Below are 15393 nucleotides of genomic sequence, written 5' to 3'. Positions count from 1 at the left end.
TGTCTCCTCCGCGGCCTGTCTGTGCCCCCGCCGCCCCTCCAGGTCCCCGCTGGTGCTGCCTCCTGGCTCAGCCCTCTGCTTCTTGAGAAACCCCGGGAGTCCCCTTGCTTCCCCTTTCACAGCTTCTGTCACCCGGCTCTGTCACATGGTGCCGTCGGGTGTTTAGGAGAAATGAAAGCCTGGGTCACAGGGTCCCTATCTGCCCAGATTTCTACAAACCTCCCTACTTCCCTGCCTGCCACTCCACCCCCCCAGCTCCACCCGCCTTCCTGGAGCCTGGAGGAAAAGTTTCCTTTTCACTTTCATTTCTCCTGTTCCAGCACCATCCAAAGCTGGAATGACAGGACTGGAAAGGCTGTGTGTCATTGGGTCCCACCCACCCTCTCTGCAGATGCAGACAGGGAGGCCCAGGGGAGCCCGGAGGGAGGCAGGCAGGCAGGATGATTAATGGTTCCTGGTGACCAAACCCGTGCCCCAACCCCTGAGCAACAGGGGAAGCTCTCAAAATGCAATTCAGATTGTGCAAATGCCACCGTGAGGAAGGAAGTAGGCACCATCAAGGACCGTGTGACGTCATGCAGCACCCCACAAAGGAGTCGAGATTGAGAGGGACACGGACCTCAGGCTAAATCGAATCAGCCCTCAGCCCTCCCCTCCTCGGAGCTGTGCAGGGCCCTTGGGTTAGGAGCCAGCCCTCCCTGGGACCCGCGGGACCGGACCCCTGCCATCCTCCAGCCTCAAGGCAGTCCCACGGCCACCCAAGTGCAGCCGCACCGACCTTCCTCCTGCCCCCTCACGTGCTGAGCTCCTTTCTGCCTCAGGGCCCTCTCGCCTCTGCCACTTCCCCTGCCAGAGCTGCTCCTCCTCCAGGTCTCTGCGCGGCTGGCTTCTCCCGTTTGTTTACATCTCAGCTGAAATGTCTCCCCTTTGCAGAGACCTTCCCCGCTCATCCCATCTAAGTAGTCGCCTGCTGGGTTCTCATGTCCTCGCTCTGCCACGTTGTCCGGCTTTAACCTCTTCAGAGCACATCATGTTCCTTCGATGACTGGGTTATTGTCTCCCCAGTAGAAGAGAAATTCCATCGGGTCTTATGTAACTTTTTTAAAAAAGACTTTATTTCTTTAGCGTACTTTCAGATTTACAACAAAGTCGAAGGGAAGATACAGAGATTTCCCACACACCCCCTGCCCCTGCACATGCGTAATCTGCCCCATCATCAACAGCACTCGCCAGAATGGTACATTTTCTTTTACCAAGGATGAACCTACTTTGACACATCATAACCATCCAAGACTTCACTCCTGATGTTGTCCATTTTATGGGTTTGGACAAATGTATAATGCCATTATCCATCATTATAATATCATACAGAGTATGTCTATACATTCGCTGCCCGAATAGTCGTCTACGCTCTGCCTGTTTCTCTACCCCTGCCCTCCCCCACAGCCCCTGATCTTTTTACTGCCTTCATCGTTTTGCCTTTTCCAGAATGTCATATAGTTGGAATCCTACCATATGCAGCCTCTTCCAATTGGCTTCTTTTACTTAGTAATATGCATTTAAGTTTCCTCCATGTCATTTCATGGCTTGATAGCTCATTTCTTTTTAGTGCCGAATCATATTCAGTTGTCTGGGTGGACCGCAGTTTATCCATTCACTTACTGAAGGACATCTTGGTTGTTTCCAAGCCTTGACAATTATGAATAAAGCTGCTATAAACATTTGTGTGCAGGTGTTTGCGTGGATATAAGTTTTCACTAAATACCAAGGAACGTGACTGCTTTTGTGTATGGCGAGAGTCTGCTTAGTTTTGTAAGTATACCATCAAACTGTCTTCCAAAGCAGCTGCACCATTTTGCATTTCCACCAGCAATAAACAAGAGTTCCTGCTGCTCCACATCCTTGTTAGTATTTGGTGTTGTCAGTTTTCTGGATTTTGGCCATGCTAATATCTGTGTCCCTGATGACATATGATGTGGAGCATCTTTTTATGTGCTTCTTTGTCATCTGTATATCTTTTTTGGTGTCTGTTCAGGTCTTTGGCCCATTTTCTTTTTTTTAAAATTTTTTAAAATTTTATTTATTTATTTTTAGACAGAGGGGAAGAGAGAGAGAAAGAGAGGGAGAGAAACAGCAATGTGTGGTTGTCTCTCACGCACCCGCACTGCCCCCCACCAGGAACCTGGCCAGCAACCCAGGCATGTGCCCTGATTGAGAATCGAACCGGCAATCCTTTGGTTTGCAGGCTAGTGCTCAATCCACTGAGCCACACCAGCCAGCGCTGGCCAATTTTTTTTAAATCCCATTGTTTTCCATTGAGTTTTAAGAGTCCTTTGTATATTTTACATAGCAGTCTTTTATCTGATGTGGGGGTTTTTTTGCAAATATTTTCTTCCAGTCTGTGTCTTGTGTTTTAGTTGTTTTGATGTTGTCTTTTGCAGAGCAGAATTTTTAATTTTAATGAAATCCAACTATCAATTATTTATTTCATGAATCATTTCTTTGGTGGTGTATCTACACAACTCATAGGTATATAGGTTTCCCCCTATCTTCTAGTTTTATAATTTTATGTTCTACATTTAGGTCTGTGATCCATTTCAACTTAAATTTTGCATAGGGTATAAAGTCTGTATCTAGATTCATTTTCTGCATGTGGATGGCCAGTTGTCCCAGCACCATTTGTTTAAGAGACTTGTCTCACTTTCACTGTTTTATGTCCAGGGACTGCCCAGTGCTTGGCAAACAATAGGTGCTCAATAAACATTGACTGAATAAAGGGAAGGAAAAAGTGGGCCAAGCCCAGATTTGTAAGGATAGCATTAGCAAGGCTAAAAGGTAACATAAATGGAGTCTTGTAACAGCTATAGAGACCACCCAAAACAGAGTTGTAAAAATTTTCTATCAGGTAAGAAGCCACGCAGTGACAGATGGGACAAGCCTCTGCAGGGTGACAGGAGAAAGCAGAGCACCCCACCCTACATTCTGTTTCAGTCCCTGCAGTCAAGGACAAGTGCTTTGGATGAGGTGGGAGGAGCCTGGGACCTCCCATTCTCTCCCAGGGGGTCCAACTCAGCTGACTCCACCTCCACGTGGAGGAAGCTCAGGATCACCAGGATGTGGTGACAAAGCACAAGTCCTATCAGACACAGTTCTGTCCTCGTTTGGCAAGGACACCAAGGTGGTGGATGGGACAAATGCCACCCCAGAGAGCTGAGCCTTGCCAATAAGAGTGCTGAGCTGCTCTCGGTGACCCTCAGGGTGTGGTAGGTGAAGGGAAAGTCCCCTGTAACAATGTGGCCTGCAGGGGGAAGCATCAAAGGTAAGAGAAGATAATTTCTTTCTTTCTGTCCTCAATGTGTGTGGGGCCAGGAACTAGGGCACGGTGACTAGGGAAAGTCTTGAGGACCTGCTTAGTTGGGGAGACCGCAGTGGCGACTTTTGTCTTGTAGACAGAGGAAGTAGCATTCTGAGGCGTCTGAATGGGACTGTCACCCAGGCATGACTTTAACATTGATTGCCAGTGTTGGGGGCTGGAGAACAGAATTTTGGTGTGAGGAGACCCAGAGCTGGTGGCCCATGGCCACAACCCACAAGTATATGTGGTCTGGCTCAGATAGCATTTGGCCGCATGGTGTGAAGTATGTGTTCTTACTGCTGTTACTGTTTTTTAATTTTAAACATGATTTACATTTAGTTATCTCCTTATCCATTCAGAAATGGTCACATAAAACAAGATTTCTGGCCACCCTTGAAATTGGGGAAGTTCAGCAACTCTGGACCAGCACTCCTCGCCTACCGCAGTGAAGTGCTGAAGTGGCCCTACAGATGCCTCGGGCGCAGGCTGGTGGCACGAGTCTTCTGACCTGCACATCTGGCTGCAGCTGCTGGGCTGCGTGAGAAACACAGAGGCTGCGCTGTCGGCAGCCTTCGTTGAGGGATCAGGCTGGGGACGTCTGGTGGCCGTGGCTTCTCCCAGGTCCTCCTGACAGCCCACTGCCAGGCCAGGCGAGAGACATCACATTGTGGGACGTCCCGAAGTGGGCCTTACCAAGCCTCGCAGGTCCCCAGCCCCGCCTTAGGAAACCCAGCGTAATTATTTATGTGACTGAAAAAGAAAGCAGTGACCCCTATGGCAGGGTTTATTTCTTCTGAGAGCCTCTCTGCTTGGTTTACAGATGGCCATTTTATTTCTGTATTCACATGGTTTTTCCTTTATATCTATCTATGTCTTAATTTCTTCAATTTTTTTTTATTTAAGTATAGTTGGCATATAATATTGTGGTGGTTAATGTGTACAGTATAGTGATTCGCCATTTATGAACCATATAATGTCATCACTATGATGAGTCTAGTGACCATATGTCACTGTGCAAAGTAGTTACAATGCACCTCCATGTTCATTGCAGCATTACTTATAATAGCCAAGATATGGAAGCAACCTCGGTGTCCATCAACATACAAATGGATAAAGAAGATGTGGTACATACTGAGGACAGTTTGTACAACATCGATGTAACCTGGCAGCCAAGAAGAGTGGGACTGGAATGCACACGAGTGAACAATGATGACTTCACTGTACTAGTCAGTGGGGACAGTAGATGTCAGTGAGTGAGCATGTGTACTGTGTAGCTGTCACATTCAAAATGACTTGAGTGAATAGAGCAACAAATCTGCATCAAATTTTGCTTTAAGCTTGAACATTCCTCCATAGAAACTATTCAGATAATTCAGAAGGCCGCAGCGATGGGCAACTGGTGACTGGCATCTTCATCATGACAACGCACCTGCTCATGCATCACATCTTGTGCTGTGTTTTGGCAAAACACCAAACCACCCAGGTGACTCTGCCCCCCTACAGCCCAGATTTGGTGCCCTGCTACTTCTGGCTTTTCCCAAAACTAAAATCACCTTTGAAAGGGAAGAGATTTCAGACCACCAATAGGATTTAGGAAAATATGATGGGGCAGCTGATGGCAATTAGGAGAATTGTTAAGGTCCCAATGTGCCTACTTTGAAGGAGACTGAGGCATCATTGTCCTAAGCACAATGTTTCTTGTATCTCGTATCTTCTTCAATAAATGTCTCATTTTTCATATTACATAACTGGATACTTTCGGGACAAACCATATATACCATATTTTGCCATGTGTAATGCACACCCATGTTTTTGTGTGTGGATTATCCATGAGATTATTATACCCATTATTATACTCATGGTATTTAATAATTTTGCCCATGTATAATGTGTATCCTTATTTTTCCCTCAAACATTTGGGCAAAAAAATGTGCATTATACATGGCAAAATACTGTATATACACATATAATGGAATGTTATTTAGCAATAAAAAAAGAACGAAATCTTGCCATTTGTAACATGAGTGGACCGAGAGGGTATATTATGCTAAGAGAAATAAGTCAGACAAAGACAAATACCATAAAATTTCACTTACATGTGGGATCTAAAAAGACAAAACAGAAGTCTAGCCATCTTTCCTGGCCTATTCAAATGTGTGTCACTCTGCCCCTCAGCAGACCTCCTGAAGTTCATCTTACCCTGGCCCGCAGGTCTGTCGCCTGTGCTTGTATACTACATGCTCCTTGAGGGCAGGATGGTAGTTCAGTCACCTTCCACAGAGCCCATTCCAGAGTTCCTTACATGGACGGCTCTCAAAGTATCAGTTGAATGGCCCTGGCTGGTATGGCTCAGTTGGTTGGAGAGTTCTCCCATAAATTGAAAGGTTGTGGGTTCAATTCCCTGTCAGGGCACATGCCTGGGTTGCAGGTTCAGTTTCTGGTTGGGGCAAATACTAGAGGCAACCGATCATGTTGATCTCTCGTACTGATGTTACTTTCCCTCTCTCTCTCTAAAATCAATAAGCTTGTCCTCAGGTGGAGATTTAAAAAAAAACCAAAACACATGTCAGATGAATGAAATTGAATCTGGAGGCTGGATGCACCCATCCACTACCTGTGCTACCAGTGACCTTCCACAAGAGGGCAGCCTCAGCTGGTGCCACAGCCTTTTCTACCCCCGCAAGGGTGGGCAGGGTTTTGGTGGGAGGAGCCTGGCTCTCCATGGCTCCTCAACTTCTTTAAGGGTTCTGCTTGGACAACCAGATTAAGTTATCTGTTTCTTCGTTCCCTCACTGACATTTATTCAGCATCCACCGTAGACCCAACAGAAAGTGCAGTGGTGAATTAAACACACTCCGCTCTTGCCTCGTTCCCAGTCCAGTGCAGCCCAACTGGACAACTCATTGTTTCCCAGCCAGCCCTGGGTGTTCTGTGCCTGCCCCGTTTTGCTCCCTCTTTCTTCTACTCCTTCTGGCCCAGATGCCTCCGCCATCCCCTCTGTTGAAATCCCAATCACCCTTCTGGGCCCAGCTGCCATGCCTGACTCCCTCAGAGGATCGAACGCCCTCTGAGGGACACAGTGATGGTGGAGGGGCGGGGGGGTGGGGCACAGGCCTCTCTAGTGCCACCTCAGGGGATGGCTTCAGCCTGCAAAGGAGGTGGGAGACAGACCACCTCTGCGGCCCTTCCCAATTTAAGATTCCGTAAGGGACATTGGAGGCTCTCCCTCACCAAAATGCCAGACTACACCGTCCTTCTCCCCAGCCACCACTGCACCCACGGACAAGGTAACCCTTCGGATTTAACCCCACGAGAGTGGGATTCCATGGACTGGGACAGACAATGGGTCTCTTGTTTGCTTTTCCAACATGTCTCCAGCGTTGACTGAAGATCTACTATGTGCCATGTCCACTTCCTTAAGCGTGCTCTTCCGCCTTCCTTTTCTTTAGGGGGTGTGTGTGTGTTTCACCATGACTCTTGGGGTCCACCCAGGCTTGGTGGGCTCACAGCAGAGGCACTTGGCTCTCCCTACCAACCTGGCTTCCTGGAGACCAAAACCACAAGTAGAGCACAGAGATGTGAGAGACACTCACAGGCTGGGTTTGCCCGCATGCGCACAAGAGCATTTTCTCTTGCAAAGAGGAAGATACAAACAGGATCAGCAAAGGATAGAGCAGGTGTGAGGGGCACCCAGGAGCCGTGTCCACTTCCTGGCCCTAGGATGGCTTTCTCCGCTGGCAGACACGCGTAGCAGTCAGCGATGGCGCCAGACATGTGGTTCTTCTTCTTCGTGATCGCTGGATGGCTGATGGGAGCCCTCTCAGGTAGCCCCTATTTCTCACCTCCCATCACTCCTGCTGGAGGACTTGGGTCCTGGCCTCTTGGCCCTCTTTCTGGTTGTTTTCTCTCACTCACTTTTCCAGGGCCTTTTAGCCAAGGCTGTACTCTGGTACCAGGGAGGCCCCAGCTGTGCCAACAGCCATCAGGGCACCGAGAGGTTACGGGAACCCCTTTGTGGGGGGTGGCTGGGCTGTGCCTGGACAGAGCTAAAAGGGCACCTGAGGCTGAGGTCAGGAACACGCATGCTCTTGCCAATGGGTTCCCAAGGGTCTGAGCAGGGAGACGCCGCCCACCCGCGGGCTCGGGAACTCCCCTGTTCCCTAGTTCTTGCCAACTCTCAGGAAGAACCCACTTGCCTTCCAAAAGGCAGGACCACTGGCGATTGTATTTTCAACCCCAGAGCCAAGGCTCTGGGCTCACCAGGCTTGCACTGCTCACAGTAGAGCTGTCTAAAGCAGGGCTCTGGGAACCAAGGGGTGTTGAGGGCGGCTGGTGGCTCTGACACAACTATTTGGGGGCAGTTTAAGACACAAATGAACAGGAAGGCTCTTGAGAACCACCTCCCTTTCCTCCTGAGCTCTCCCTGGGTGCCAGGGCACCTTCATGACCTGGGCCGGGGCTTCAAGTGGCCAGAAGGTTTGGGTGCTGGGCTGGGCTCATCGAATGCTATTGGCCCTGCTTAATGTGGGTCCAAGCTGGTAGGTGCTGGGCAAGGGCCCAGAAATACAAGAGATCTTGCCACAGTTCAGCCCTCGCATTTGAGGGTTAGGGATACTGATGTGGAAACAGAATTCTGGGCCAAGGGAGTCTGGGTCCACCTGGCAGTGGAGATGGCAAATACGTTCAGTTTCATATGGGGGAGACCCAGGAAGACTCATCAGGGCCATTCGAGACAGCTGGGAGGACTGAGAACATTGGGAGAGCTTTGGGGGGGCCTTCTTTTCTCTGCCTCTACCATGTGCTCTGAGCTTCCTGGCCTCACAGTGTGGTTCAGGGAAAGCTGGTTCGCTCTGGGAGCCAGGATGTGAGTACCTTCAGCCCCATGTGGGTCATCCTGGCCTCTCTTGCTGTACAAGGAGCACCCAGAGTCAGCTACCTTCTTCCCTGAGCTGAGACAGATGGTCACAGTGGATCCCTTCCTCCCCATCTTCATTTTTCCCACTCTCTGTTTTTCTCCATGAGTCCTAGCCATCAGCTTTGGCTCCAAGTGAAGTCTGATTCTGAAAGGTCTGTTAGCTGGCCCTTAGGCTCAGGGAACTGACCTTAAACGGTGCCTGAAGGGAAGGAGGAACTCAGGGCCCAGGAAAGAGATCAGGACAGGGAAGTGAAAGGGCCTCTGGAGCCAAGTTCCTTGCCTTCAGTCCTCCTAGACTCATTCTGACACTCCTGCCTGACCCACCCCACTCCCAGTACCCTCAGTGATTTACTGTGTGTTTTTGAAACTGCACTTATGTTCGATTGACCCACTGGCTAATAACACAAGTTTAGATTTGAAAGGAAACTGTCACTATTACAAATGGAAAACCAGCATCATCTGCCATAAGTAAAGGTAAAGATAAGCAGAAAAATAAACAGCGGTGAAAACAATTTCTATTACATGTTCATGAAGAGTTAAGAGAATGTAAAAGCCCTTGAGCCTGAATCCTGTGCCTTGCTGCCTCTATTTAAGGGGAGCTGGGAGTGAGGGGGCGGAAATAAGTGGAGCTGAAGGGAGTAACAAAAACTCTGGTTCGAAAATGTTACTTTTTTCTTGACTTTTTAGGGCGACTGAAAGCACTGTGAGCAGGAAACAGTGTGTTTGCTCTTTGTTTTAATGACATTAAATGATGCTTCCTTAAACCCTCCTCAGTAGGGTCCTCAGTAGTCTATGTCCTATTGCTGAGAAGTATGTTCTGGTAAGAAAGGCATTCTAGGCACAAACTGTGCACAAATCCTCCCAGGAGCGGAGAGGGCACCAAGGGACCCTCTTGTGTGTCCAAAGCAAGCTGATGTGGGGGAGACTGTGACCCGGGTCTCTCTGAGTGGTTCTTCCCGCCCGCCCTGGTGCAGAAGGCCCGAACCCTGGCAGGACAGACCCAGGTCTGCTTGTGGGCTTCTCCTTGGCCAGACTGGTATGTTGGGCAGACCAGGGCAGGGAAAGGAGATTAGGACCTCCAAGGGAAAAAAAGAAAAAGAAAGAAATTAAATTAATGGAGAAGAGTGAGGGACAGGAGTCAGGAGCTTGGAGAATGAGGCCCATGAGAAAGTTTCAGGGCCTTCAGGGCCACAAGCAGTGTGTGCAGCTTGGTGGGGTTACCAGGCTATGCCCTGGGCCTGCCGGCGGCTAGAGTCTGGCCCTCTGGGGTCCTGGCAGACCTGGCCATGGCAGTGGGTGCCGCATAGGACATCTCACAGCCCCAGCTCTAGGCTCCATCCCATGCTGCTCTTAGCTAGTTCCCTGTCCAGGCCGGCCCCGGGCCCGGGCTGTCTCATCGGACCTTGGTTTATGCTGTTGAATGACCAGGGCAGAGGCCAGGACCTAGGGAGCCATGCTTCCCAATTCTTTGCTGGTGTTCCCTCCATTTCTGTGCCTCAGTTTCCTGATCAGCCAACTGGGGCTGAAGGGGCAGAGAGAAAGAGCTATACAAGCCCATGACTGGGGAGGATGGGGTGGGGTCGGGAGGCGGGTAGTATTTGTCCAGTCCCGGCCTCTGGTTCACCGTGTGCTCCTCCTCTCTGGACCTCGGTGTTCCTGTCTGTGGAATGGGGCGCTTTGGGAAGACAATCCCTAAGGGCTCAGTCAGGTCTGACCGCTTGCGTGCGATGTGGTAGCAAAGAGCCAGGCCGGTGCCAAGGTGGATGACTCTAGCGTCATCTGGACTGCGGTTGGAGATGTCCTTCCTCAAGGGCTGCTGCTGTGCACTGAAAAGTCTATTTGTGGTTTCTTAAATTAACAATTTTTTAAAAAAATCTATTTTTTCTTAACTTAGAAGTTCAATATCCAAATCTCATTTTATGTATAAATCCAGTCATTTTTAACAACGATTCTCAAGGAGTCTTTGATTAATATTTCAGTAAATCAGGTTAAACAGAATAAGCTTCCCTAAATAATAAATACTGAATATACATGTAGCTGCAGTTCCTTTAGATCTGCGCTGTCCTCTACGGTAGCCACTAGAATGTGCGTTGGAAATGCGGTAGTCGAAACTGAGATGTGCTGGAAATGTGAAACACACGGCAGATTTTAGAGATGCGTTAAAACAGTGTAAAAGATCTCATTAATGACTTTTATATGAATTACGTGTTGAAATGATAATATTTTGGATACGTTGAGTTGAATTTTATTACAATGGTGTTTACCTATTCTTTTTAAAATGTGGCTACTAGACAATTTAAAATAATATACAAGGCAGAGCAAAAGTAGGTTTACAGTTGTTCATATGGGAAATAATGCAATAATTAATAAATTATAATGTAAGAATAAACTCTGTTTTGCATACTCGCAACTGTATACCTCCTTAAACCTACTTTTGCCCCATCCTGTACATACTCACATTATATTTATATAGAACAGCACTGCCTTAGATATTCTAAACTACATTTACTAATTTAATAAATTTTATTTTTCTTATAAATGCTTCAAATACCACTAAGAAATAAGACTCTCCCAAGGATTTCAAAGAATGTTTTGATCTATAAAGTTAACTTATAAACAAAGTGAATAGTAAGTTCTCTTAAATATTCTAATAATGTTTACAGACATTGTCAAATTCTCTTAAATTTTCGACTAGCATCAGTTAACTCAATTGCACAAATGAGAAACTCTGGTGGCCAAATGTTCTTAAACATCACAAATACAGGACTTTATACACAAACATGCAAAATTTGACACAACTTTTACTTAACACAAATGTACAAATACTATGGGCTTTTATTTATTTCATCACTATTTTTAAATCTTCCTCAGCCTAAATGCCACTTACCAGGAAGAGAATGGTATTGTCGGTCACCTGGATTACCTACAGCTGATAGGAGTTTCCTTCTCAATGGACTGAGATGAGCTGCAGTCAGTTTTTTTGTTGTTTTGCCAAAATATAAGGCATAATTGTGCTGCGTTGCTGACTGACATGCAGTGCCCTTTTTGAGAGCCCAAGACCTCCAGTTGGGCTGGTCCCTTGTCCCATGACCTCTAGATCCAAGTTATATAACCTAATTCTCTAGGTCTGCCCCCACCCCAGCATTTAATTGGATTAAATTAAACCAATATGTATACTATTTTTTTCACATTCTGTGTGCCGGGCAAGAGTACAGCTCATAGATACATAAATAACATATAGCAGGCGTCTGCATATTTCTTCTGGCTTAGTCTGGCTTTCTGGTCATAGGTCAATGCCTGGTGGCGACAGATAGCATGGCTGCCTGTGATGGTGACATGGGACAAGGCAGCTGGGGCTTTGGAGCTGGCACATGTAGCTAAATGTAGATGATTACAGAGGGATCCAGAACGAGGGAGAAACACTGCCCACAGCCTTCCTTGCTCAGTCACGCTGGCTTCATTTTCACAGAGGGAAGCTCAAGAATCATATTGGTCTCTCAACTGTTGAATTCAGAGGCTAAGAATCAGCCTTCTCCCAGGACAAAAAATAAATAAATAAATAAAATAAGCAGGTGGTCTCAACTGAGGCTTCAAGGCAAGAGTTTGGAGGAAAAGGCCGGCCTGGAACGGGGCCACCATTCCTCCGTCCAGACCACAGCACCAAAACCACCAACTCGCGCCTAAGCCTGTGCTCAGGCCTGCACTGAGCAGACTAGGGTGGGGCTAGAAGCCCCGGGGCCACCTCCTTTGCTGGTTACAGCATCCCCTGTCCCTCCATCCCACCCTCAGCACCAGCCCCACCCCCAGGCAGGCTGGGAGCCGTGAGTTCCCCATGTTTGCTGTAGCTGCCATCTACTTAACGATTTACTTAATACTCCTTAATTCATTCATATATTTTTAGGGGGGAAAAAAAGCGCACTTCGTACTGCTTCCTTAATGATAAAGCCATTGCAGATCACCATGATGGTAACAATGGTGAAAGTAAACATGATGGAAACAAAACAACGTCATCCGGCCCTGGCTCTGGCCGGAAGTTAGCTGCTTTCCCTGTGCTCAAAGTTTGGTGGGGGGGGGGGGGGTGGTTATAGGTGTCAGGGAGGCAGTGGGGACTAGCCTGCTGGGAGATGTTCTCCAAGGAAGCAGAAAGGCTGAGAGGGAAAGAGAACGTAACTTCCTTCAGTAACGCAGTGGTATTGAACGCCTTGTCGGCGACCACCTAAATCATTTCTCCAGCCTTTGGGTGTATGCCCCACACCTGGGAACGCTGGTCCAGAGAAAGGTCACCAGAGGTGGGCAGTCACCCCATGCCTGACAGGGCCTGGGGAAGCTGCCTGTTCACCTCCCCAGGGGATACCCGGGACCTGATGGCCACATACCAGTCTGTCCCCAGGCACCCTGGGTAAGCCCCTGGATTTTCCCGATGAGCTTTGAAGTTGGGGATGGTGCCCAAACTCATGCCCCCCAATTCAACTCAGGGAAACTGAGCCCCAGATGCAGAGGGAAGGAGGGGCCCTGAGGAGGGGTGGGGTGGGGAAGGGGATTTTGGAACTTGCTCTGGCTCTGGCTTGCTATGTGATGTTGGACAAATTCCTTCCTTTTTGCGGCGCTAGTTTCCTTGCTGTAAAAATGAGCAAACTGAACACTAAAGACCCAGCCTAAAAATCCCAGTCCTCTATGTCTGTCCCTTGAGGCTTCAGTGGTGTGGAGCAGATCTGCCAGAAACTAGCCCCAGGACGGGCACAACATGAAAACTCCTAGCATCTGGCAGGTTTGGGCTCCCAATCCCAGGTCAGCGTGACCCAGGTTAGCTTCTCTGTGCATGTGTGCTGCAGATGAAAACACCTGGCTCACCAAGGTGTGAAAGTTAATTTAGATAATGCAGCTGCAAATGCCTGAACGTAACACTTCTCCAAAATGGTAGCTCGTAAGTGTCACACAGCAAGGACAAAGATCTCGTATATGGTATCAGTGGTTAACATAACTCCGTTTACGTGATGAACTCATTTGCCCACGTGACAACCCCATTGTACAGATGAGGAAACTGAGGTTTAGCGAGGCTGAGAGACCTGTCTAAAGTCTGTAGCTAGTAAGTGGCAGGACCTGAGCTTAGGTCTCCTGATGGGCAGCTCAGGGAGCTTTCCTTTGAAGAAAGTGGCCTGGCTTTTCTCCTGGCTGCCTCTCTTTGGGCTCCACCCAAGTGTGAGGCATGTCCTCCAGATGCTACCGTTCCAGGCCTGCAGCCTCCCCACTGCATCCAGGACTGCCCTCATGGGCCTCTGGGGTCCTGGGCTCCCCGGGAGGCTTGCCAGGGACAGATGGGGTCAAAAGCGGCTGCCTCCCTTGCCGTGGCCCAGACTCAGAGGGTTTGCTTCACACTAACCTCACCCACTGGGGCCAGGAGTGAATGAAGGTCAAGTTAAAGAGCCACTATACGCCAACGGAGAGCTTGCTGGGCAGGGCGTCTTGGCACACTTATTTAGCACCTGCTGTGTGCCAGGCCCTCTGTGGGCACGGAGATATAAGATACGAAGGTTTGCCCTTGACACTTTTAAGTGTTGTGAGGGAGGTGGTAAACCACACGAGGGTCAGCCTGGAGTAGGTGTGACCACAGGTGCCATCCAATAACAGCCATAGACACCACACATTGCAGGGGATTTACCGTTCTCCAAAGGTCAGCTTTGCTTGTCCTGTCCCACCTAGACATCAGGAAGTCATCCCACTTTATGGGAGGGGAAACTGAGGCTCAGACAGTTATATACAGCGGTGCCTTGGTACTCCTCCACTAATTCATGCTGGAACTCTTGACGAGTGCCGAAACCGGCGAGTACCGGACTGTTCGCCAGCTACCGTGAGACCAACCCATCGACCTCTGTTTCATTGCGAGAGAGGGGCGCCGAGTGGCGAGCAGCGAGCAGGCGCCAAGCGCTGAGGCATTCTCTTCTCGTCGAAATGCGAGGAGCACAGGGTTTGACGAGTTCTGAAGCCAACGAGTACCATCACCGAGGTTTCGTTCCAGGCCAGTGGCAGACGCTGACGCTGGGCCCATGCCTGTAAGGTCTCCAACACCCACATTCTCTATCACGGGGCTGCGCTGTCTCCAGGAGCTGGGAGTCAGAGGCGGGAGGCTCGGGCCGCTTCCCAGAGAGGGGTCACCACGGTGGCGGGTCTGAGACAGGAGACTGCCCATGCAGAGAAGGACGGCAAAGCATCCTAGGCACAGAGACACTGAAAACAACGTGCACTTCCAAAACCGGTGGGATAGCAGCGTTTGTGACTATCAGCTTCCTGGTTTGGGCAATTTACCTGTCACCAACAGGGAAGCTGGATGATGGGGCATGGGACTTCTCTGGGCTATTTTCTCATTTTCTTGGGAGTCTATAATTTCAAAATAAAAAGTTAGGTGGGGAAAAGGTGTTTTAGGCCGAAGGACTCATTTGAGCAGCAGCCTGGAGGCAGGACAGGCAAGGTGACAGTCCCCAAAGGGTTTCCCTGGCTGCAGGCCGTTGTGACCAGCCAGCCCTGCTGGCCCCGCAGGGCATGCCGGGTGGGTGGGACCGTAGTTCCCAAAGTTGCTGAGGTCCAGGCTGTTTTCTTTGTCCCGGTTCATCCAGACTGGTGGTCACGAGGGTCCGATGAGCTAAAACTCATGGGAACATGAAGCAGGGTGACCGGCCTGTACATGGTGCACATACAGGACGTACTGACCAAAGTGAGCCGGGCAAGCACGAGGACAGTGCTTCTCGCGCAGCACGTGGTAAATTTGTAAACCTGTCTTTTCACCTCGCAGCCCTGTGAAGAATGAGTTATCACTCCCATTTTACTGATTAAGCAACTAAGGCTCAGAGAGAAATGGCTTTTCCTAGACGGCACAGTTAGCAGATCTTCAACTTGATGATTCCAAATCTGTGCTGTTTCCCAGCCCTGGAAAATAGGCAGGGTTTGGGGGGGCTCTATCCACCTCCAGATTTCTGCAGGGAAGGTCCCTCCATTTTCTGGGGACGTTTCACCTCACTTTCTGTCAGCAGGGCTATGGTGGAACCAGGGTACAAAAGACCTTGAAGGTGCCTGTGAGTCAGAATCCACTGACTGGCCACGGGTCCACTGCGGGCCTGTTTCCCCAGCT

General features: G+C 49.1%; 1 protein-coding gene across 1 annotated transcript in view; it reads left to right on the top strand.

Moving 5' to 3' along the window:
• Window positions 1–7115: 7115 nt before the first annotated feature.
• Window positions 7116–15393, top strand: part of CD6 (CD6 molecule) — a 34437-nt gene continuing 26159 nt past the window's right edge. The window contains exon 1 of the mRNA XM_054563694.1: window positions 7116–7179. Within this exon, the coding sequence (XP_054419669.1) occupies window positions 7116–7179 (64 nt within the window). The remainder of the gene's footprint in view (window positions 7180–15393) is intronic.

The sequence above is a fragment of the Pteronotus mesoamericanus genome, unplaced genomic scaffold, assembly GCF_021234165.1.
Source record: "Pteronotus mesoamericanus isolate MK-2021 breed Mesoamerican mustached bat unplaced genomic scaffold, CSHL_Meso_final scaffold_83, whole genome shotgun sequence".
NCBI classification, from domain to species: Eukaryota; Metazoa; Chordata; class Mammalia; order Chiroptera; family Mormoopidae; genus Pteronotus; species Pteronotus mesoamericanus.
This window is presented reverse-complemented; position numbering and strand designations above follow the sequence as displayed.